At 42.6% G+C, this 25221-nt stretch overlaps 1 protein-coding gene across 2 annotated transcripts in view; it reads right to left on the reverse strand.

The window, feature by feature from the left end:
- Positions 1-481: 481 nt before the first annotated feature.
- The window catches only part of MGME1 (mitochondrial genome maintenance exonuclease 1), a 192631-nt gene continuing 167891 nt past the window's right edge, over positions 482-25221 (reverse strand). Inside the window, exons 4-6 of one of the 2 annotated variants that reach the window (XR_015296639.1) lie at positions 13897-14029; positions 1201-1713; positions 482-1039 (exon numbers count right to left, since the gene is read on the reverse strand). Coding sequence is in view for 1 of the 2 variants with exons in the window: in XM_086926919.1 (XP_086783045.1) it covers positions 1570-1713; positions 13897-14029 (277 nt within the window). In the remaining variant the exon portion in view is untranslated. Of the gene's footprint in view, positions 1714-13896; positions 14030-25221 lie in introns of both variants that reach the window. The other variant, XM_086926919.1, reaches the window with a different exon arrangement.

The raw sequence follows: 25221 nt of genomic DNA on the forward strand, positions 1-25221 counted from the left end.
AAGGCATGGCTTGGTAGTTCGGGCTGGACTGTTCCCACGAGGCACAGGGTCAGACTGATTTGCATATGGCCATGTCTGAACTGGGGTTGTGTGGAGTGCAAAAAAACGATGGATTTAGGCCCAGATCTATGTACTGGGGTGAATGTATGACATTGTTCTGCATTCTGTCCATCAATTGTGGTTTTTGCAGCTAAGGACGGAGGCACACAACTGATTATACTGTGGTTTTACATGCACGTATGCTTTGTTTAGAAGTTACCCCTCATCATAATTCTCCATAGGAGGAAAGGGCACATGGGGATTTGGCCTCAGACTAGCAGACATAGTATGACTCCTGAGCCTATTAATTCATATCTACAGCGCCAAGACAAATAAATGGCAAAGCTGTAGGTGGAAGTGTGAGGTGGACTGCCCTGGTAAACAGAGCACCTATGGAGATCTAAACTGATCATACGGCGAAGGATAGGCTGCAACAATATGATATTTACGCAAGTAAAACTGGCAATTTATTAGCATTTTACAAAAGGTTTTTGCACAAATATGTCCAATTTGAGATTTGCATGAATTTGTCACACTTCAAACTTGTGTAGGTTTAAAAATACAAATCCAGACTTTTGGGAAGCTCCCAGCTTTGAAGAACCTCCATTTTCACTAGCAACATAACTGCATTTTTAAACACTTATAATATGAGACTTGTAGTTCGTTCAAGCAGGGTGTGGGAAATAAACTAAAAATTTAGGCCCAGCACTGAAGAAACTCTGAAAACAACTTCCTTTCCCGATGGGACGCTATTGTTGCACAAATCATGTTCATTTTAATGGAGGCACAATAAAAAAGATACAGCGATTCACCATTTCAGATACCATGTTTCTTTTTGGATTAAAAAAATATATTTTCTTAGGTTTTGTTTCCAACTCAAATAATTTCCTAAAAATAAAATAATAAAGATAATATTGTTTGTTTAGCCAACATGTTTCACTTTCGGAGGGCTTTTGTATGCAATCCTCAAAGTTTTTAAAGATGCAATTGTCAGAAAAACCTTTGAGTTTTAATCATGGCCTTCCTAAACATTTTGTTAAATAGGGGCCACGGTCCTGCTCGAGTGAAGATAATATTGTTTGTTTAGCCAACATGTTTCACTTTCGGAGGGCTTTTGTATGTTATCCTCACAGTTTTTAAAGATGCAATTGTCAGAAAAACCTTTGAGTTTTAGTCATGGACTTCCTAAACATTTTGTTAAACAGGGACCACGATCCTGCTCGAGTCTTAGCGTTGTAACTATGTCTCCATTTGTTGCCATTCCATAGGTGTGTTTTAATGACATCCGATTACAGATGTACACTTAAAATTCACAAAGGTTTAAAAATACAAAGTCACACTTTTGGGTTGTTTCTAGATTTCAAGAGCCTCCCTTTTGACCAGCAACATGAGTGTCTTTCAATTAAACAGTAATAGCATTATGCTGTCAGTTGTTCACACAACATTCGAACCTGAGACATCATAATTGTTACTCTGCTATAAAAAACAAAAATAACGAGGATTAGAACACTAAAACCCTTTAGTCTGAAGTTAGATGTTATCTTTCTTCTCCAGGAATTCCTCCAGGCGCAGTAACCACTTGTTCCAATATTGTGAACAGATCTCAGAGTTCATAAAATGCGGGTGGGCGGGGGAACCGTCTTTGTAGGCCACTACAATTAGTCCGCAAGGAACCTTGAGGGAAGGAAATAAAAAGTAAATAAGAAGCAAAACATCACATTTTGAAAACAAAAACAGATGTTGCATTCTTGATAGTTGTGTATCAAGCTTATTTGGTGAAGGATTAGCCAAAGGCTGCGCGCAACGGTGTTGTCAGCCCGCAGTGGGTTGGTATTGTAGTGCCTGGACTCCTGGGCAGCGCCCACTGTAAATACCTCTCACTCACTTTCTTACTTTCACCCAGTCGGTCAATGACTCCCTCGCACAGTTTCACTCACCCATCTCTCCTGTATGTCACCTGCACAGACTCTCATTAGGACACACTCACAAACCAAACTTTTAAAAATCTTTTTTCAATCCATAAAAGTTTGTTCTAAAAAGAACAATTGTTTTAGAGGTCTGTTGGTGGAGAAGTATTTGATTTTGTCATTCTCGAGACTCTGCTGTTTCAAAGAGATGACCGGTCTGCACACTAGGCAGTGCAAGCCAACGATGGAAAGGAACAGACTACTCTCATCTTACTCCAGCTGAACGACAGCTTCCTGCAATCTCTCACCAGGACGGACGGTGTCCTGTAATGTGGAAGCAGATGTAAATACCTCTTCTGTCTCGCTTGTTCCCAGATTAACCTGGCATTCATGTCAATTATTAGGATGATTGTACATCAAAGATGCTCCAAAGTTGTAACTTTACAAGGCTTCCCCAGCTCAGTTTTTTCTGGCAAAATGTGCACATAACATCTGCATGAGTGTCTTTTTTTCATCTATATGGACTTTGAAGAACTTTCACCCAATGGACACGGATGATCTTGAGACCTCAGTGTGGAGATCTTCCTGTCCGTCATTGCTCTCCTGAGCATGTTCCTGTGGACTTCCCCTCTGCTTTGGATTCTGTCCAGAAGCCAATGCTGCAATGTACATTGTTTTCAATCTCTAAAAAGGGAAAGCCAACAAACCACTATCTAGGCTCCTTTGCTGTTGAGCTCTCCTATGGCAAACATTTAAAAAGGTCAAGAACTATTTGATTGTGGAATTATACATTCTCAAGAACCAGTGAAACATTTCTGATGAGCTAAAAGGATTGGAGACTCACCCCATTACTCAGTACCATTTCCCAGCTCCCCTGATCCTCAAAGGCCTAAAATGAGGAATTACTGAAATGTACTACCACTTGTGTGAGTGTAAAGTGATATTTAGAGAAACTAAAAATAGGTTTTCTAACCAAACCCAATTCAAATTGCAATTTTACAAGAGACACACTTACGATTAGAGGAGTATGAAAGTCTTATGAGGAGTTGGAAGGTTAGATGTATATGTCTATACTCAAATGGCGCATATTAAGTAGAGCCACAAGAGCCCTTTAAAATGTTCAGTGCACACAGGAGTATTAGGAGTTAATATCTGTGCATACATAAATTATTTGAGAGAAAGGTGGTTAACTTCCTAAACACCCAAAATTCCAGAATCTGCCCTTTTTGGCAAATATTATGTTGTTTAAGAAATTCCTAGATTGCACTTTGGTACTGAGTGATTATTTAAATAGGATCTGTATTATTGTTACTGACAGATCCCCCTTATAGCTTGTCGTTACTGAGCAGGACTGGAATACTGTTGAGTGCGATTTGGAGCTATAGCTTGGCAGAAATACAGCGAAAATATTTCACTTTTGTAATGAAGTTTCATTCTAATCACTGATCCATGTGCATCTTACATGGACGGATCTTATAGTGGTGGAAAGCAACACTGTGACTGAAAATGCAAATGAAATTTGAACTAACCACGAGTTCAAAACAGATTATACACTGTAGAATGCTCCATTCTGAGGCATACAGAGGGAAGCAATGAAGGAATTATCTGTGTTGAATCATACAAACAAATATGAATAATCACAATTCAGGATATTTTAGGTATTTATCAGTGACACATTTATGGCGAAGATGCAGGGGATTTGAGCAGGAATTATCTAATCTGTGTAAAATAAAAAGGAGCAAAAGATCATAGAAAACATGACCATAATACTCATCAGTTATGAAAACAAAAGTAGATCAGAGTGCTGGCATGGCATCCCATTTGCGAATTGGTTACCACCTACCTGAAGTAGGTGGTAAAATGCAAATGTTTTGCGACCGCATTTCGGTCGCAAAACATTCATGCATAGTGATGCGATTCGGTATTAGGAAGGGACGCCCTAAACACGTCTCTTCCTAATAGCGAATCGTAAACCCATTTTGCGATTCGGTAACAGGTTACCGAATCGCAAAATAGGTTTTGCTGCATCAGAAGAGCATTTTTTGCATTCGCAATTGGCTGATTCTGCGAAACAGCCGTTTGCAAAGGAAAAAATGCTTGATGCATCGGGCCCTTAGTTCCTAGTTATGGGGTGATATGTTTGCCACATATCCACCAACCTAAGGTCTTTAAAACACTCACAGGTGGCTGTTGAAAAAACACCATTTTGCTCTATTCTGTTTGCATAGCTGTCAAGGACTGTCTCCATTACCATGCTGAAATCTCTCCGAGAAGGTTACCATAATTTGAGACAGTGCTTCACGAATAAAGCCTTCTTAATTATCATTTGGGGCGTAGATGTTGCAAAGTGAATTTTTGGGTATAGTGTAATACATAAATGGCTAGTAGTTTGCCAGGGATCACGGCCACAGTGAAAAGTATTTTGCCTGTGAATGTGTTGGCTAGCTGTATGGCCAGTCCCCCTTTATTATCTCGCCCAGAAGATAGGATCTGTCGAGCAAACCAGCACGTATGTTGTCGGGTCCAGGTCTTCTTAAGCAAGTGGATTTCTTGCAACAGACATATGTCACATCCTGAGCCTTTAAGAATATGCAGCACTAAGCTGCTCTTCAGGACCAGGAGTTTTAGGTATGTGTGGGAATGCCAAATTTCCCCATCAGCGCATGGGGGCGGTGTTGTGTTTCGCTAGGGATGCATGGTTTAAGTGAATGCGCTGTGGCAGTTGTGTCATGGTGGTGCGGTTTCCGAATTCCCCTGGAAACATAAACAGTAAAAAACGTACACTCCCCAACTGCAGCAATCCGTACGGATTGAGGGTCAGTAGTATACCCATAAGGTCCGTGGTCCATCTTAACAGCCATCAGCGTTTCATCCCACCTCCCTCCGGCACAGCCCCCGGTAGGCTATAATGTAATATCTACGTTCAGAGTCCCGGCCCCCACCTCAAAGCCAGTGGTTGTAGTTTCATAATTTGGCCTCTTGGTCATCTCCATGCGGTTTGTTCAGGAGAGTTTGTCGTTCTCTCTGGATCTTGTTCTCTGAGGGTTTTGCCAACGATGTCTTCCATGGCTTTCAGGTCCACCTCCAGGCTCTCCATGGCGAACGCTCTTGCCTGGGGGATAGTTCGGGTGTGCCCAGTCAGTTATGGAAGATTGATGACTGTAGTCACCTTTGCGAGGGAGTGGACAGCGTATGCCCCCCCGTTCCAGGTGAAGAGCGGATGGAAAGGGTGAGCCCCGGCGCAACTTAACTGATTTACTCTGGGGGAAGGTAGGGAGTAGTTTAAACTGCCTTCGATTTTGTAGGGTGTCTAGAGCTAGATCTTGATAGAGATGTACGGTAGTGCTGTCAAATTGGATGGCAGTCCTCTGGCATGTGGCTTTCACTATAGCTTTCTTCTGCCGATAGTAGTGCATTCATGTCAGAATGTCCGGCGGGGCTCTGTCTGTGCTAGGAGCTCTACTGACCCTGTGTGGCCTGTCGAGTTTCATGTTGGTTATGGCAAAGTGAAGGAGGACCTGGTGGAACAGGTGTTTCATGTAAGAGCTTAGTATCCCCCTACTCGGCCCCCCAGGGCAACTCGGCGAATGTGGATGTTGGATCTTCTAGATCGTTCTTCAAGACATATAAATGTGCTTGCAGTATATGGTTTTTGTCTCATAAGTCTGCCAATTCCTGTCCATAGGCCTCTAGTTCCTCCTTTCGTGCCTCACTGATCACCTCTAGAGTGCAGATCCTTAGTCCAAAGTCTCCCATTTTGTGCAGCATTTCCTTTATGCCATTAAAGCTTTCTTCACTGAGGAGGGTGATGTCTTGGCAATTTCTTTTGAAGAGTTCATCCATGAAGACCCTCATCATTGGGGGCTCCATCTTTACCGGGGATGTGCCACCAGGAGAGCAATCTCTACTTTCCCTCTTTGTGGAGGTCTGTTTAGATTGGGAGTCTGCTTTTCATGGGGGGGCTTGTTAAGTCTTTTATATTTGAGTCTTTAAAGGACCTGTGGGCCACCATGTCAGCAGAAAGTCAGGCCTAGGGTAGTCACTGCGTATGTCCCCCGAGGCAACTAAGGACTGTCTCCCCAATTTCACAGGCCCTAGATTCTCAGACATCATCGCAGCAGACTGTCAACTATGGCAGCACTCTTGTGGCATGAGACAGGCACCATCCTGCTTGACTGAAAACTCACAAGTGGGTAGCAAGTCCTCTATACTGTGCACGCTTCAGGTCCACAGAGGGCCCCGTCCCAGAGATCACAACTTTTTTAACTGCTACGCGTTTGCCTGCACTCAGCTCCCTCCGGCCACTGCCGGGGAGGGGTGGGGGCACCAATGCCAGTCCTGATGAAGTCTCCCCCTGTTGCAGACTACACGAAGTCCAGGTGGTCTACCAGGTGCTGCTTCGAGGTGCGTTACAATGTAGTGCCACTCATCTTGGCCGGTGGCACCACAGCACAGCCAGGGGGGTGGCTCAGTAGAGGGGAGGGAAAATGCAGAGGTGGCAGCTTCACTCAGGTGGGAGGAAATGATGCAGAGATGGTAATTTCACTTCCACCCACGCTTGCTCATCAAGGTGCAGGCTCTACGGGCTCCTTGGCCCCGCAGACACTCACAGCAGGTCCTGCCCGTTCAGTCCTGGGCTAAATGAATAGGGCCGCCTGGCCACAAGCCCCGGCTGCCACAGAGTCACTTCCTGGGCGAGGGGGAAGGCACCACCCCCACCCAAAAGACGGGGATCAGTCCAATAGGGACGACCACATACCGCAGACAGGAACCATTCTCTCCTTGCCCCAAAGATCACCATATCTTAAGTTATAATAGATACCAGTGTATGGGGTGGAGCAAGGCAGTTGGGCCGGTTACTAGAGGGATTTTGCTAAACAATTCTCTGACTTTGGGCCTAAAGGGATAAATATATGGGGGGGATGTATAGGACTAGGTAGACAGCTATCGAAACATAATAGTATCAGACAGCTGTCAGTAATTAAGGTATTGTTTTAGATTAATTGTGTATGGATGTGAGATGCAAAATATGATTGGAATATATATCCCATTCAATCTAACAATAATGGTATTCATAGAGTTGTAGATCATTATTGTGGTCCCAGTAAAACACCAATACTTGTGAGTGGATGTCATTTTTTCAGCATTTGGGGCAGAGCTCCACAAAATAACCTCCAGATGTGAGATCTCAGACAAGTCTGTCTAACCCTTTAACACTGCTATGCAAATAAGCATAACTCTTATGTGGGGGTGGGGATGTAAGAGACACCTTTGCCAGTCTTCCTCGTCCAGGGGGCCTTTGGGGATCCTCCTCAGAAATATAAAAGGTATCCTATTGTCTAAATGTGCTTTATTAGGCACTTAACAGTGCAAGGAATATACCCAAATTGTCACTACTGATATTTGAATATTTATAATCAATGGCTGGAGAGACAGAAAAAGTATAGAAAAGGAAATTGTGGCTATATTCGAGAATGTAAGTAATACTTTATTTGATTTGTTAAAATCGTAAAAGGGTGGGTCTTACCACCATGTGATAAACATCAACATCTTTGAGTCAGCCTAAAAACAACGTAAAAGGACACATGCCCCCGTGTCCTTAGCAACTTTGCACAAATATACGTGATAAGTAAAAACTGGTGAATCGTTTTAAAATGTACAAAGAAAAAAAAGAAACAGGGGTAACAGTATGGTAAGGCAGTGGCCGTCTCATAAAAGTATGGGGGCCAACAAAAGACTGTTATGACAGGGAGTACTGCGTACACAAGGACTTATATTTGATTACATGTGACTGTCCCCTCTTGTCTCAAATTTTGAGAATGTGCGCTCCTGTCTTACTGCCTATTTGACAGCAACGTTAATTCCCAGTAATTGAAGGGAAAATTACTTTAGTGTTTGGAGTGGACCTTTAATATACCACGGAAATGTTCTGTTCAAGGATGGACATATATAGCAGGACTGTTATCTAGATATGCAATACAGATTCTCCAAGGTTTTATGATCCATATAGGTTTACTGAAATCCCATTACTCTATACTGAACACACACATTTATTCGAAGTCACATTATCATATGTAACACTGGTAGTTCGAAAAGACATGGTCCGCACTAGCCACTTATACACAACACCCAGAAAGGGGTAGCTTTAACTAAAATGATACTATAGAAATGCTGATATAGATAATAGGGATTTGCCAACAGCTAAGACAGTACATACTGCAAGGTTGAGGATTGATGGTTACAGGCAATATGAAAGCACATGAAAACACTCAAAAAAATCCCATTAATCTGCAGACGGTTAAGGTAATATTGAGGTGTTATTCAGCCAAGTGGATGAAAATTCTCTATTGGACAGCAAGAAAAACTTATCACCTTGAAGTAGTGTGTCCTCATTCAATAGTGCAGCAAAAACACAGAAAAATTAATATATGATTTACCGGTAAAGTAGTGATCTTCAACAGCGTCAGTCATGGTGTTATTGCCAAAGCTTCTCAAACAAATACAGGTGGAGCATAATGTTTCACCTGCAATAGACCTTGGTGTGAAACCAATAGGAAAAAGACAGTGCTGCAAAGATTGGTTTTGTCAGTGTAAAAAGTGATGCAGTATTTTTGGCATTTTGCCCAAGGTACATGGCTACTACACCTATGCAAAAGTAGAACGAAAGAGTTGCCAAAGATTATCTTTCAAGTTTGTCTCTCTTTGGAAAGAGTCACTTTAGGTGCTAAAACCCCAAAATACAAATAAAAAAACATATCTGAAAATGAAGCAAATACTAAACAAAATAAACAAGCTATGTAGAGGTTTTAAGAGGAAAATTAAAAACCCCAGGGAGGATTCCATAGAAAGAATTTTCAATTGAACAGCATTGGACTCTATATAGATAATAAATTAGGGCTGCAGAGATATATCATCTGATGAGCATTTTTCTCATTCTTCATCAGATCGTGGAAATAAGAGACAAAATCTACAGTAGAGTGCCCACTCCTCCCATAGACCTGAAAAAGGGCAAGCCTATCACAAAAGAGACAAAGGATCAGAACAAAAGCAGCTGCATTTATGGAGAAAGAAAGTAACTGTGAGGATGCAGGTCAACTTGCAAAGGGAGAATTCCTCTGAAGAATGAAAAGTGGGAAACAACCATTCTAGACAGAGCAGCAGAAATCACAATAGAACCTCCCCAGCCCCCCTCCCATCCGGAATACAGAGATTAACAACTATACTCAAGTTGAAACAACAGATGAACATTTGAGTGCAACCAAATTAATTTTTAAATCTCAATGTTACATTGAAGGAGATACTGAGTATACAATGTCAATGAGCTCCTGCATGCTAACTTAACAGTATCCTATGATATACTACTATCTAAGTGGCATTGGCCTTCACAATGTGTAACTGACCCTTCAATTGGAGAAAAAGCTATAAAAAGAGCCATCTCTTCACTTATGCCTCAGCCACTTAAAGACTACTATGCCGACAAATGCATATGACAAATGGCTCTAGCATTATAGAAGAACCAAACAGGTTGGGATACAAAGTGATTTGACATGTAAATCCTTTGAGGATTGAAATCAAGGTTCAACGGAAGAAACCTTTGTAGAGGGCACTAAAAAGAGACGTGAAGCAAATGTAAGGTAAATTGCAATATCAGGAAATATTTCCTCATTGCTTCTCTATTATGAACCTGTATTTCTCTGATTTTAAAACCGGATGGGTCTTATAGATTCAAACTTCAAGAAAACAGTGTAAAACATATGTAGGGGAAAATGCATATAGTAAAAGATTCATATTGTAACTTATGCCGAAAAATACAAAATCACAAAAGAAGCTAATTATTTTTTACTCAAACTATAGCTCCTGAGTCATACTTATTAACTGCATTGACATGTGGTGAAATGCAATATGGACTGGTATGAATATCACAGGGGTATAACAATAGGTGTGGGATATTTTCAACACACATTATGGAATTGTTATCTGAAGATCCAAGAATAGTGCCCTATGCAGATAATTATACATTAACAATGACAAACTGATGAGCATCTTCATGTGGATATCTGCTTGAAAAGACTCCAAAATAAATTTTATCAAGCTAAAAATCTGTTTAATAAAATTAAATTTTTCTAGGTATGAGATATCCAGTGAAGGAAAATGACTTGCAACTGACCTAGAAAAGTGTGGTTCACTAGATCCCCACATACACTTAAGAAAATACAAGCATTAATGGGTTTCTGTACATTTGGCTCAACATACCTTCCACATTATGTAGAAGGAGTTAAAGTATTATATCCATTGATAACCCTCAGCTTTACTACTAAAGATGGGAAGGAAGAGCACACGCACATCTCAGAGAATAACAAAAGACATGATTGCATCATAATATTTGGTAATCAGAATAGCCGTTAGTTAGGCTATTTTTCTAAATACTACATAAGGAAGGTCACATCACACTAATAACGTACAAATTCCATTTGTATCCTCCATCAGAAAAATGTATAGCTCCAGTTGAGAAATACTCCTAGAAATACTGGAATCATCTAGCAAAGACTTTTTTTTATATATTTTTTTCAAACATTTTAATTGAATTTCAAAAAAGGAACAAAAAGTGAGACACAGTAATAGTGAAACATATTAGATCACAAAAGGTAGTCTACGAAAGTTACATTGCTGTCAAGTCATGTGAAGTACAAAGTAAGTTGATGGAAATCAAATCAAATATAGAGAGAGAGAGAGAGAAGGAAAGAAGGAAGGATAGAGAGAAATGTATAATAAGAGTAAGAATAAGAAGCTACTCAAGTGCCTTGTCACGTGAAATACAATGAAGCTTTATAGACAACAGACATGGTCGACATTAGGCTATTACTCATATTATACAGTCAAGGTATATCAAGCGCTGATAGGTGTCATACAATACACTACAATCCAGATATATCAAACGGGTACATTACACGTTCTCGTTAGGCGCAATACAATACATTACAAGTGCGTGACTTCACAAGTGTAGTCTTCTATGCTTAGGGCCTTGTAAGGAATTAGATCCACTCACGGTGGGTCATATGAGAAAGAATGAGCGTCCAAGGTTTTCCATAGTTTCCTGTGTGATTTACACATCCTGACCAAGACCACTTAGGAGTTTTTCCACTTAGTCAGAATGATTTTACAGGCTAAGTAAGCATAAGCTCCAACAAGTACGATCATTTATATCTGTGATTCTAGCAAAGACTAACTGCACAGAGGGGAAAAATGATCATAGTCTCACTAATACCTTCTTTAGAGACTGCAACTAAAGCAAGCATTCCATATTCCAGAGCTTTTATGTCAGAACGGTGCATTGGTCTTTGAGCCAAATTATGGCAGTATTAAGTCTGAATAGGAACCAACACTGAGAACTTGAGTGTCATCAATGTCGGCAGTCGATACAAAAAATCTATTGCTGAAGTCGTTCGATGAAAACTCTATTCCATATGGATACATTTGTGAAATCTGCTGTAAGCCCAAATAGCATTATTTGGCTGCTTGTGAAGCCTTAGAGGGAGTGTTTGAAGAAACAGAGTTTAAAATGGAAAACGTAAATGCGAATCCTTTAGAAGATTCAACTGCACAGAATGCAGTACTGAATTTGCTTTTTCAACCATTGCAAAAAGGCAAATCCTTCAGTCAGCACAATTGTTTTAGATTGATTTTGTGTGTAGGGTTACAATGTACATACTGACACATAAAAGTCGAGAAGGAAAATGACAAAAGAAAAGCAACACTGAGTATGGATAGTAGCCTTTAAAAGAATAGCATCCATTGGCTGATGTGCAGCAAACACTAGCCCTCAAGAATGAAAGGATTCCCTGGAAGGACAATACTGCTGCTGACCGAGCAGCAAAACCTGCATTACTCATTAAAAAAGTAGAAGCAGTAACATGGTCACAGACTAAAAGTAACCTGGAAATTAACTTAGCGATCCAAATATTACTCAATTCTGGGCTGCCTCCTGGCCTTACTGTGCAGTAAAATGACCTCCTACAATAAGACAGGCCTCCTACAGTTACAATACCAGGAAGGAGATTAGAACACTTCAAATGAATAGGCTACAACTCAGTTGATTAGAAGAGCACATGAGGGAACCGGCTCAGAATATGCAAGAATATCCGCAACTTCACATTCAACATGTGAACATTTAATATATTAGATGCCTCTAACACCTAAAGCAACCCAGCAATACCTACTACAGGGCAAAACCTGCCAACTAACGAAGAAATGTAAGTAATCGGAACCACACAAATTCCCATGATTAAAGCAGCTCAATTATTCCAAATTATTTATATCAATCACATCGATCCACTCAAGACAATAAATACAAATACAAATTGGTAAATTCTTTTAGTCCTTTCAAGGGGATTTGTCACCAGCGTCAAGCCATGGCATTTGCAGTTGCAAAAGATGTGTTTAGGAGTGATGGGTGGAGAGCGCTTCTTTGACTTGGAACAAGGAGGTTCTTTTAATTTCAGAGTATTAGCAGAGGCACTTACTGAAGTGGGAGTGCACCTCCATCTCTCTGGCTCCTTCAAACCAAAGTTGAATGGTGTAGTGGAGTCTATAAACTGCAGATAAACACAGCTTGACTGTGACGATTTTAAGTAATAGTGCAGCTTAGCTAACTAATTTATATAGCGCCCAAACATCTTTAAATAATATGCAAAGTAATTTATTGGTGACCACTCACCATATAAAAATGATGTTTGGCATGAAGATGTACATGCCAGACCTTCCGGGAGGAATAAATTCTTATGAGCAATCACGCTTTGAACTTTTTCAGTATTTGCAGCAAACCTGACAAAGGCTGATTGGAGTACAAGCCGCAGTAATAATGTCTAACTCCTAACACTTCCATCCAAATGAGCAACACTCATTAGGAGTGGCGAGAGCCACCTTCCAGTTGTCATTTTCACCAAGGATGTCATAGTTTCCTTTTGGACCTTAAGAAAGCTACCACTTACGACTCCAATCATTTCGGAGGAACACAACAATAGGCATGCGCTTTACTGGTCTCCAACCTGCCCCAGATGTGGTTCTGATGAGGCTCTTGTGGAACAACTTAGGGTTACTACTTAGGTCATAGAGTGTACTGGATGGCAGAATCTACACAATGCTAATATATACCTGTTAAAGTAGCTGCTTAATAAAACAAAAAGGATACGTTAAACAGCAAGTTCATGGCTAGCTCTCTCATCAAATAAATGTTTAATTAAGATTAAGGAAGTCCCACTGCTTGAGGACTGGCATTAGGAGATGATTAACTAGGTTCTGTAAAGGAGTCTCAGACAGAGGGATAATTATTAAGAGGTCACTCAAACCAAGTCATGATATATGATCGGTCTTTTAAGACACAATAGAAATTAGGATTCAAGCAGGATATACAAACTCAGGCTCATTAGACAAAAGTAAAGATGCAATGCACGCTCCTCTCTTCCTTTACATACACAGTATTCAAATTATTGCCTTAGGACACAGTATGTAATGTGTATCAGTAAAATGCAGATTACCCCTCTTGGAGTATCCTGACACACAATAACTATTGGTTCTTGTTACCCAATTTGATTGCACTCAATTTATTGTCCTCACAAGGATTCAACACTAAATGGACCTTGAGGGATTCAAATTACTGCCCATGAGGTTAACACAAATTCACACATTGGAAGCATTAGTCTACTGAGCCATCAGACAGAACCTAGTGTGATTATGCTATCACGTCAATGACGACCTAGGTGGAATTTGCTCAAGGTCTTGTTCCGACCCATTATCATTCTATTTTCGAGAACATGAAGCAAGAATTTGAAAGACTACAAATGAGAGGCAGCTTTTGGCACCTGATTGCTATGCAACAGGAATGGTATACTTGTGAAATGCAAGAAAAAGAACAACATGGGTACATTACTGCTTTTTTACTGCAAATACTGACCTGAAAATTATAGTTCTCATCATGATTTATGGCACCGATATAGGCCGCAACTTGCAGGGGGTTGTCAAATGTATCGCGCAATTGTGGTTTGGGCTTCTCTGAGGTTTTCCAGTCAATAACACAAAGCTGGCCTCTGTTTGAAGAATAGATAAACGTGTATCATTATCCCATCTTCTTAACATTGCATGATGTATTTCAATTTTCGATTTGTTAGAAATATTAATGTGGTCTACTGCTTCTAGGTGTTGGGTATATATTGCCACTGAGTATAACGTTATATTACTTATAGACAGGCTTATCGCTCCTTCATGGTAAAAGCCACTGTCACTCATGGAAGTCTCAATATAATAACACTAGATGGCTGAATAATACCACACAGAATTGTGCCTCAGTAATTCTGGTGGGTAGAATCCATATAGCATTTCATTAGTCGATTAACTATGTCTTCAGGATTGGGCTTGTCCTTCCATCGAAACTACCAATAGATTCCACTGGTCGATTGTCTGTGCTTCCACAGATGGGATTTTTTTTACTTCTAGGTTGACTCACATAGTACATCAACTGACCAACCCTCTGATCCTCATCAATGGCACCTTCTACTTTACGACAAAGCCCACCCTAAATATGTTAGGAATCTGCATGCATGACTGTGCCTATTCTCACACTTTCCACAATACTTCATGAGTAAGCACAGCGATGAACGTTTTCTTGGAACTTCTCTTTGAACCTCAAACAGCTCACACAATATCTCACATATTGATAGTCAACATCCAAACAATTAAAAAAAAGCACCCAGCACCGTGCATGTAAACTGGAGTACTTTTAGGCATCGTCAGATGAACAAACCTCAATACAAACATGACATTAATCTGTATGTACTGTGACTGAAAATCGTAAAAAGTTCCTAATCGCCATCCAATGTTGACCCTAATGTTAGACAGTCATTTCATCCTTGAATATGAGAAAAACTCCAATGTTTTGGTAATCTCTGTGAAACAACCCAGTAACTAATCGAGAGGATGGGAAACAACGCATGCAGAAAGCGCCATAAACTGTAAAGCCATAACATAATCTGAGCACAGTACTAGTTCTAATCTGACACCGTGCATGTATATGCTCACATAAAATTGATTTTCTCCATAAGTGACATTCAATTTGAATTAATTCTACACAAAGGGCTGGCCACCATATAGCAACGGTTACTGATGTCTCATTTTCGCCACGTTTGCCCTTACAGGAGACAATTAATATTGTGGCAGTCCTCTACTTAATCACACTCATTGCTTTCCAAGTGAAATAGGGCTCCATTAGAAAACCCAAGTATGAATATTGATTGACTACTTCTAGTTTGTGGCCACGACACCAACATTAGTCATTGGATGTTTTCTTTCTGAATGTCATCAACCTGGTCTTGGTAAGGTTTATGTAATGTTATTTAATCGTGGCAAAAGCATATCCCAAGCTTTGTAAACAATCACTGAAATCGCATTTTAGTGCAACTTTGGATGACCATGTACTGGGCATAAAAACAGGCCCAGAGACATGTACATTCTCTGCTTTAGGAGATAAACTATTCTCTACATATAATGCCTTGATTATATATTATATGTGGAGAATAGTTTATCTATAAATGGGTCAAATAATACGGACTCCAATTAACAACCCTGTTATACTCCCTCTGATGCTGATATTTATTCAATGTACTCCTTTTTGTTCTCTGGTTTGACATAGACCTGGGCTTGGGATTATAACAATTAAATCTCACCTTACATGGCAAATGGAACTCACAATTTAGTAAATTCAGCCCATGATTATGTCAAAGGCTGCTTTTAGGTCTATAAACTAACAATTTAAAGGGCAATCTGACTTTAGATTAGACTCATGAACAAGGTCAGTGAGGAACAGGCAGTTAGCCAAAGGATTACGATGAAAGCTTGTTTCAGCACACAGGGTGAAGGTTTTGCTCTTCAGCTCAATCTTGCAGTTTGGACAGTTTTAAAAAATATATATTTTTATTTATTCACCCATTTTTTAGCAAGAGAAGCAGAGCAGAACACTTTACATGTAGAAAATAACATTATGCAGTAACAGAAAAAACAAAAAATTCTAGTCAGCTACAATTAACATAAAAAAACCCCAAAAAAACAAAAAGAAAAGCAATCAAAACATGACAAGTAATCACTTTCTTCTCAAATCCACTCCGCTAAAGGAGTCCAAATCTTCATTCCCATAGCTCTTTTTTTCCGACCCTTCGTTCTATATATGGCAATTTCCAGGTTATACATAGCTAATAAACGAGCACGCCATGTCTCGAAGGAGGGAGAAACAGGATTAATCCAATCATGTGTGATGCAGGCACGCAGCACCGCCATACAGATGAAAAGAAATCTTTTCCTATCTTCAGTGTGTATATCTTCAGCTACCCCTATCAGCACTAATTCCCCGGTTATATTTATCGGAGTATCAAAAAGGATCCCCAAAAATTGTTCAATAGAAGATAATAAATCAGATAATTTAGGACATGAAAAAAACATATGTAATGAATCGGCCGCGAATTCGCCAGATCTGTTACATGTGACCCCAACATTCGTTCCCCATTTTGAAATCTTAGCCGGCGTATAATAAAGATCAAATAACGCCATGAAGTGCTGGGAGCACGACCTTCCTGTAATTAAAAGAGTATTTGCCAAACTAATTGATTCCTCTATGTTAATTTCAGACTTACACAATTTTATTGACCATTTAGTTTGACAAGCCTGTAAATCATCCTGGCATGTGACAATAAGAAGTCTATAGAATTGTCCAATTGGGGTTTTCCTAAACATAGACTCAATAAGAGGAATTTTTCGGAGTTGGGTTTCAACTTGGGAACCTAAAGAGCTAAAGTAACTGCGGATCTGTAAGTATTTGAAGAAATCTCCTTCTGCTAATTTAAATTTTATTTGTAGGCCAATAAAAGAAACCAGGCGTCCATCAAGCATTAGATCACCCAGATACTGAATTCCCTTGCAGCGCTATCTAGTAATTACCGGGTCATAAAAAATTGATGGAACACGTGGTGCTGCTAACGGTGTATAAGCCGTAATTTTAGTTATACCCAGGTGTCGCTTAATTAATTTCCAAACAATATATGCTGATTTCACTATCTTAAATGTAGTTTTTTTTTTATAGTAGCTGGGTTTTATCACTTTAAGTAGAAAACCTCGGTGTTCCTCACCTAATGTAAATTTATAAATAGAGGGGTAATGACATTCTAAGATCCGTGCCCTTTCACCAACCACCAATGGCTTAATATATTGCAAAACAGATGCAAAATAATAAAAAAGAAAATGCGGGATACCCCACCCTCCCCGATCTTTGGACAATATCATCTTTTTATACGTCTCTGCCGCTTATAGCCCCATAAAAAACGAGCTGACATTCTTTCTATATGCTTAAAGCTTGTAGAGGGAAATTCGAGCGGAATGGCACGGAACATATATAAGAATTTAGGGAGTACTGACATTTTTAAAACATTAGCTCGCCCATACAGAGATAGATGAAGATGATCTAATCTCTCCAGCATAGTATTTACTTTTGTAAGCACCGTATTTATATTTATTTCCGGGATAGTGGAAAGTGGTAATGCAAATTTAATACCTAGATAGGTGACTTCTGTCTCCGTTCTGATGTCTGCTGGAGGGTCTAGGCCAGTAAATAATGTTTGAGTCTTGGCTATATTCAGTTTATATCCTGAGAAGATTCCAAATTGATTTGCCAAGTCCTCCATTGTTGGTATTGCCCGCTGAATATCTGTAGTTATTATAACAAAGTCATCCGCATAAGCGAAAGCCCGGTAATTCATATGGGAGATTTGAACTGGTTTGATATCCTCAGCATGGTTTAACTTATTTACAAAAACATCAATATAAAGAGCAAATAATAACGGGGAACACGGACATCCTTGCTGTGTTCCCCGAAAAATAGAAAAAGGAGCGAACTCTTGTCCAGCGACCTTAATTGAGCCGGTGGATAGACATAAAGGACTTTTAATGCAGAGATTATCTTTGGGCCAAAACCCTTCTGAGAAAGTATGTCCCATAAATATGGCCAGGCTACCCTGTCAAATGCATTTTCGGCATCCAACAGGGTAATTCCCATTGCTGTGTCAGTTGCCTGAGCCCAATCCATCAAGCTATCAAACGACGAATATGGTCAGTGGTGTCGCGATTTGGAATAAATCCGTGTTGAAACTGAGAGACAATAGATGGTATAATGGCTGATATTTGCGAAGCTAAAATCTTTGAATAAATGTTGCTATCAGCATTAATTAAGGATATGGGTCTATAAGTAGCCGGGAGGGAAGGTGTCTTATCTTTTTCCAAAAAGCCAAGATTGTTGACTGACGCCATGATTCCGGAGCCATTTGTGCTGTTTGAAAGGTTATCAGTAAATCTTCCTTCAATAGTTGGCGGAACATCCTATAAAATCCTAGCGGGATACCATCCGGATCCACGACTTTTCCTAATGCAAGACTAAGAATAGCAGCCTCTATTTCTTCCCAGGTTATATCTTTCTCTAAGTCTGCCATCTTATCTGGTGTTAATCTTGAAATCGTTGTTTCTAAGTTAGAGAGAGACCCCTTTGTGAACCAGGGGAATAGGGTACTTTAACAGTAGAAAAGAGGAGTTATCCCTTGGCATTAAACAAAAATGGGGATGTTATAGTTCCCAACCTAGACTACTGAGTTCTACACATTAGGGTGTATACACATGAAATGGTAATTTTTAATAAAAAATATAGTTTTTATTTTTTTGTAAAAACAGTATAAATTTTAGTACATGTACAGAATTAAAACCAGCGACACTCCATGTGTCCACATTAAAAAAACATATTACACATTTCTAAACATCATCATCATATTCAACAGCAAAATTCATTCAAGATACAGTTGCAATTACAGAGAAATCAATTCAACTTTAAAACAATTTTTACAAAAAGGGGAGAGACAGACACAGACATTTGTTATTGGTCATTGGCGTGTGCACATCTAGAAACCTGAGTTTATATAAAATCAAAACCTGGACTTCTTATTTCTTGTTTAGTCTACAGGATAGATTTCTGTTTTTTTGATTGTGCAAAGAGTTGCGTCGACGCGTTTCGATGGATTTTTACAGATATACTACCATCTTTATCAAGACAAATTCATTAGTCTCTCCAGCCTGAATAAATAGCATAAGGTTGGATAGAATGTGAAGCAGTTTTTAAGCAATAACACTCACAGTAATATGTTTACCTGCAGGAAAGGATAACCGTAACGGCAACCAACCAGTGCCAAGAAAATTGGAGAGACTAATGAATTTGTCTTGATAAATATGGTAGTATATCTGTAAAAATCCATCGAAACGCGTCGACGCAACTCTTTGCACAATCAAAAAACCAGAAATCTATCCTGTAGACTAAACAAGAAATAAGAAGTCCAGGTTTTGATTTTATATAAACTCAGGTTTCTAGATGTGCACACGCCAATGACCAATAACAAATGTCTGTGCCTGTCTCTCCCCTTTTTGTAAAAATTGTTTTAAAGTTGAATTGATTTCTCTGTAATTGCAACTGTATCTTGAATGAATTTTGCAGTTGAATATGATGATGATGTTTAAAAATGTGTAATATGTTTTTTTAATGTGGACACATGGAGTGTCGCTGGTTTTAATTCTGTACATGTACTAAAATTTATACTGTTTTTACAAAAAAATAAAAACTATATTTTTTATTCAAAATTACCATTTCATGTGTATACACCCTAATGTGTAGAACTCAGTAGTCTAGGTTGGGAACTATAACATCCCCATTTTTGTTTAATGCCAAGGGATAACTCCTCTTTTCTACTTAATCTTGAAATCTCCATAGTACCAATATAATCAAAAAGAAAATCTGAGGAATACACTATTGGGTCCTCTATATATAGTTTTCTGTAGTAATGTCCAAAAACCTCCATAATTTCATCATGTTTTTTATGAATTTGCCCAGTCTCGTCTTGTATACTATCTATAGAATTGTAAGTCTTTCTTTGCCGATTTTTTTTTTGCTAGAATACGACCCGTATTTTCCCCCATCTCATAAATTTGTGAGCGATAAACTGCAATCTGTGCCGCTAATTTCCTTGCAAAATTCTCATAAAGCTTAGATTTATGAATGGTCAAATCTATTTTTATTTGTTCCATATCTTGAGCGGATTTGTAGGCTATTATTAATTTTGATTCAAGTTCTCGAAGTTTCATAAACTGATCTTTTGCATGTTTACGTATTTTACTTTGACTACTAATTGAATAAGAGAGGGTCTCCCCGCGCACTCCAGATTTAAAAGCATCCCAGACCATCTGTATAGAAGTGGATCCCCCGGTTAAACAAAAAGAATTCAGTGGGAGGAGATTCGCGGGCAACCAAGATGGCCGCGTGAGCTCGGAGCTCCGAAGACCCTCCGATCCTCCGTAATAATCCTGTCACATATCCTTATCAGTGTTCGTGGAATATTAAAGGTGAACCGACGCTGACACGGGACCCGTTGTCCGATTTCAAATCCGACGTTCCTGGGCGCAGTTACACCGTGTGGAAGTTCGCGGACTGCAGTGGGACCAAGATCCAGGCAGGGGCTGGCGGATGCGACATAGCCAGACGGAGGTGACGAGGCATGGGTCTGACCGCTCCGGCCCACAGCGGAGCTGGCGTAGTGGCGGAGTGAGCACGTACCAGACGGAGTGAGGGATAACTGATCCCTGACGTAGGTGAACCGGTGAGGCCCGCTGTGTGGACGGACAAGGTGGCCCGGTGACTAACTATGGCTGGCAAAGGTGGCCCGATAAATCACAGCCTCGAGTCAGCAGAAAGACTACGTACTCGCAGTCCAACAACATGGAGCGATACACTCAGCCGAAGGGCTCGCCTGGTGCCTCCGCGAGACCAAAGGACCTACATCGGGAAGTGTCGCCTGAGGCTCAAGACCCCACGCTCCGCGACATAATGGGCGCCATTGAAGGCATGAAGGCCGAGATGCACCAGCAGCACGAGGTGATGGCGCACAAGGTGGACACTCTGGCGATTGACGTTAACCTGATCAGAGCGGACTTGGGCAAAACAAATGAGCGAGTCAAGTCACTAGACATCAAGACTTCGAGCCTCACCATGGACGTCTCGGACCTGCAAACCGAGGTCCGGAACTTAAAGTCGGCCAACGACCTCTTTGCGAGGAGGCTTGAGGATTATGAGGGTCGGGCCAGGCGGCAGAACGTCTGCATTATTGGTGTGCCGGAGGGGGCCGAGGATTCGGCTGTGGACCTTTTCGTTGAGGACCTGGTCCAGAACCATCTAGCCCCTAAGGGACTTAGTAAGTTCTTCTCCTTGGAACGGGCGCACAGGATGCCTGGGGGCCGGCCGAAGGAAGATGCCCCTCCGAGACCTATCATCGCCCGCGTGTTTAACTTTAGGGACCGTGACTCCATTCTACAGGCCTCAAGGAGCGGTGGGCCTTTGAAGTTCCAGAACGCTGCTATTAACTTCTTTCCGGACTTCACTCAGTCCGTGCAGAGACGGAGACAAAGCTTCATGGGAGTGAAACGGCGTTTGCGGGACATGGGCATGAAGTATGCTATGCTGTTTCCTACAAAACTGAGGATCGAACATGGCGGCCGGGCTCTGTTCTTTGACTTGCCGGAGGTGGTGTCGGACTGGCTTGACACCTTACCCCAGCGGCGTGAAGACACCGAGGAGCGGTCAGACGAAGCTACAGGCGGCCACGACCGGCAGGAGTGATGACTGGCTACAGGACTTTTTTGGACAATGGGTCTTCCCTCAGCTGTTTGGTTTGGTAATCCTGTACTCATGGGGGGGCTTCCCCTGTACTTTTCTATTTGGAGGATGGGGGGGGGGATAGGTTACCTCCTTTCTCCTCGGGGGCTTCTCGTAGATTAGTTTTTTCTAGGGGCGAGTTGGGTGGGCTCTTTAGTCTAATGCAGGGGTGCAGGGTGGGGGGCGGACGGGTTCCTTGTTTTCGTTTTTGGGTTGAATTCCTTTTTTCTTTGTTTCCTTTTTGGCAAGGCAATTGAAGGTATGATTCTGTTCATGTAGCGGCAGTGCCCGTCGAGGGTGGGATGGGTGTGGATTTCGATGATGGGGGGTAGGAAATTGAATGTTTTAAGCTGGAATGTCAATGGGCTGGGGGACCGTATCAAGAGGGGAATTGTACTACAAATGTTTAAGAGGTGTGTGCCAGATGTAATACTGTTGCAGGAAACGCATTTGGTAGGGAACACGTGCCACGCACTTAATAGAAAGGGCTTCAAAATGGTGGCACACTCGGGGTTCTCCTCCGGGTCCCAGGGGGTGGGGATTATGGTGCTCTCGACCCTCCCCTTGGAGATTGACTCAAGAGTGGTCGATGAGCGAGGACGCTACGTCACCGTCACGGGGAGATGGGAGGGGCGTACCCTGGCTCTAGTTTCGATCTATGTCCCCCCTGGGCTACAGACGGACACCTTCAAAGACCTTGGGGGCGCCATTTTAGGTCTTCCCGAGGGGCTGCTTCTTATGGGAGGCGACTTCAACGCAGTAGGTTCAGGGACGTTAGATCGGTATCCATCCAGAGACCTCCGAGGTGCGCAAACCTGGCTTCCCGACTTTCTCGACACCCTAGGACTTATTGACTGCTGGAGGCTTCTGCATCCTACCCAGCGCCAATACTCGTTTCACTCAGGGGCTCACGGTAGCCTCTCCAGGATTGATTATGTCCTGACATTGGTGGCTCACGCATCGGCGGTCTCAGAGGCCAGATTGATGGCGAGGGGCCTCTCGGACCACTCCCCGGTCTGGGTATCCTTCGATTTTGATGTTGGAGCGGCCGAGAGGGTGGCGCCGATTAACCCGTGGTACTTTCGTGATCCCAAGACTCGTGGACTCCTGGCCAAAGGCATGGAGCTCTACTTCTCCGAAAGCACGGGCTCGTTTACCTCCGCTGTCTCCTTATGGGAGGCTTTCAAAACCGTCCTGAGGGGGGAGGCGTTCTCCCTAATAGCTGAGGTACGGAGACGCAGAGATGTGGACGTGGTGACTATCGAGTCCGCCATAGCGGCGATAGACACTCAGTTGGAGGTCGGCCCTACGCCAGACCTCCTACACGCTCTCTCACTCAAACAGTCGGAGTACCGAGCTATTGTTACAGAGGCGGCGAAGGCCATGGGTAGGGAGCAGCAGGGGCGAATCTATGAGGTCGGAGACAAGGCCGGTAAGCTCATTGCCTGGCTTGACAAGAAGGAAAAGGCCAGCCACGTTGTCCCGGAGGTGCTGGGGGGGGATGGCACGGCTGTCACCGACCCTAGCGCTATTGCTCTGGCCTTCGCTGAATATTTTTCATCCGTTTACCCCTCGGCCTCCGAGATGTCGGAGGAGGACTCTGGCGCCTTGCTGCGAAACATAGCGGTACCGTGTCTGTCGGAGATTGAGAAAGAGGACATGGATAGAGACATCGCGGTGGACGAGATCGCTCAGGCGATACGCTCCCTGCGATCTGGCAAGGCTCCCGGCCCCAACGGTATCCCAGTGGAGCTGTATAAGATCAAACCGGACCTCGTTGCTTCGCCACTGCGGGCTATGTTTCTTGAGGCACTGGAGTCGGGTGCACTTCCCCCCGATCAGAGGCTGGCCACCATTGTGGTCATTCATAAGGAAGGGAAGCCCAGAGATTTGTGTTGGTCGTATCGTCCTATCTCGTTACTGAACGCCGAGCCCAAGATCTTGGCTAAATTGTTAGCCAACCGACTGGTTGGAGTGATTGGCGACTTGGTGCACCCGGACCAGTCTCGCTTTATCCCACACCGTAACACCGCCCTTAATTTGAGAAGACTTCACGGAGCCCTCGCGAGGGTCCGCACCCTTCTGGAGCCGGCCATCTTGGCGTCCTTGGATGCCACGATGGCCTTGGACTCCCTTGAGTGGCCATACTTGTGGGCGGTGCTGGAGAAGTTTGGGTTTGGTCCGGGGTTCATAGGATGGGTCAAGCTCCTATACGCCAGCCCGCTTGCCAAAGTGGCGGTTAACGGCTGCGCATCGGCTCCATTTGCCCTCGCAGGGATGCCCCCTGTCCCCCCTTTTGTTTGCACTGGCACTGGGACCACTGGCGGCGTGGTTGAGAGGGCATCCGGACATCAGGGGTATCAAGTGGTCCCCGCGCTTTGAGGATAGGGTGTCTCTGTACGCAGATGACATCCTCCTGTACCTCACCTCGCCGTGTATGTCCCTTATTGTTGTGTGTGATGTCCTGCGCACCTTCGGTAGACATTCTGGACTCGTCATTAATTGGTCAAAGTCTCATTTGTATGTCCTGAGGGGTGAGGTCCCGAGACTCCTGCGGGACTGTAACATACAGGTCGCGAGGCAGGGGTTCAAATACCTGGGCATCTACATTTCTGCTGACCCCGCAGTACGTTACACGAACAACTTGCTTCCCCCTCTCGTGCGCCTTCGGCGTGATGTGGAGGGGTGGCGGAAGTTGCCGCTTTCCCTGCTTGGACGGGCGGCCTTGTTCAAGATGATGTCCCTGCCCCGGTTTCTCTACGTGCTTCGGAACACCCAGGACCTGGTCCCGTCTGGATATTTTAGAGAGGTTGAGGGCCTCCAGCGGACCCTGCTCTGGGATGGTAGGCCGCGCATCGCTATTACTAAACTGACCCTCCCGTGGTACGACGGAGGGATTGCGCTGCCCGACATCCGCAGGTATTATTGGGCGTCTCAATTGGCAGCCCTTAATCACGGCCATAAATCCGGGCTTTGCCATGGACCGGTGGCTCCTGGGTGATGGGAAATATTACAGGGCTCTGTACTCTAGGTCTCTGGATGGAAGAATGACAGGTCCCACTAAGACATTGGTCCACATCTGGAGAGTGGTGACGAAGGCACAGGGATGGAAAGGCAAACTCACGATGGTGACTCCACTCTATGACTCCGATCTGCTGGGTAACTTGTGGCATATCAAGGGGTTTGACTGCTGGGACCTGATAGGCATCTCCAGGGTGGAAGACATGATTGCTAAGGGACAGGTCAAGCCCTTCGAGGTGCTGCAGAGAGAGTTTCAGTTGGGGGAAAGGGAGTTCTTCAGATACCCTCAGTTAAAACACGCCCTCCTGGCAGTTATGCCGGAGGATGAAAAGATCCCCGAATCTTCCCCGCTGGAGGACAGGTTGCTGGACGGCTACATGCCCGACAGAGCTATCTCACTGACCTATAAGAAGCTGATTAACGTTCGTACTGACCTTCTCCTGGGGGTGCGAGATCAGTGGATCAGTGATGGAATTGAAT

This window comes from Lissotriton vulgaris, chromosome 6, assembly GCF_964263255.1.
Source record: "Lissotriton vulgaris chromosome 6, aLisVul1.2, whole genome shotgun sequence".
Taxonomy (NCBI): Eukaryota; Metazoa; Chordata; class Amphibia; order Caudata; family Salamandridae; genus Lissotriton; species Lissotriton vulgaris.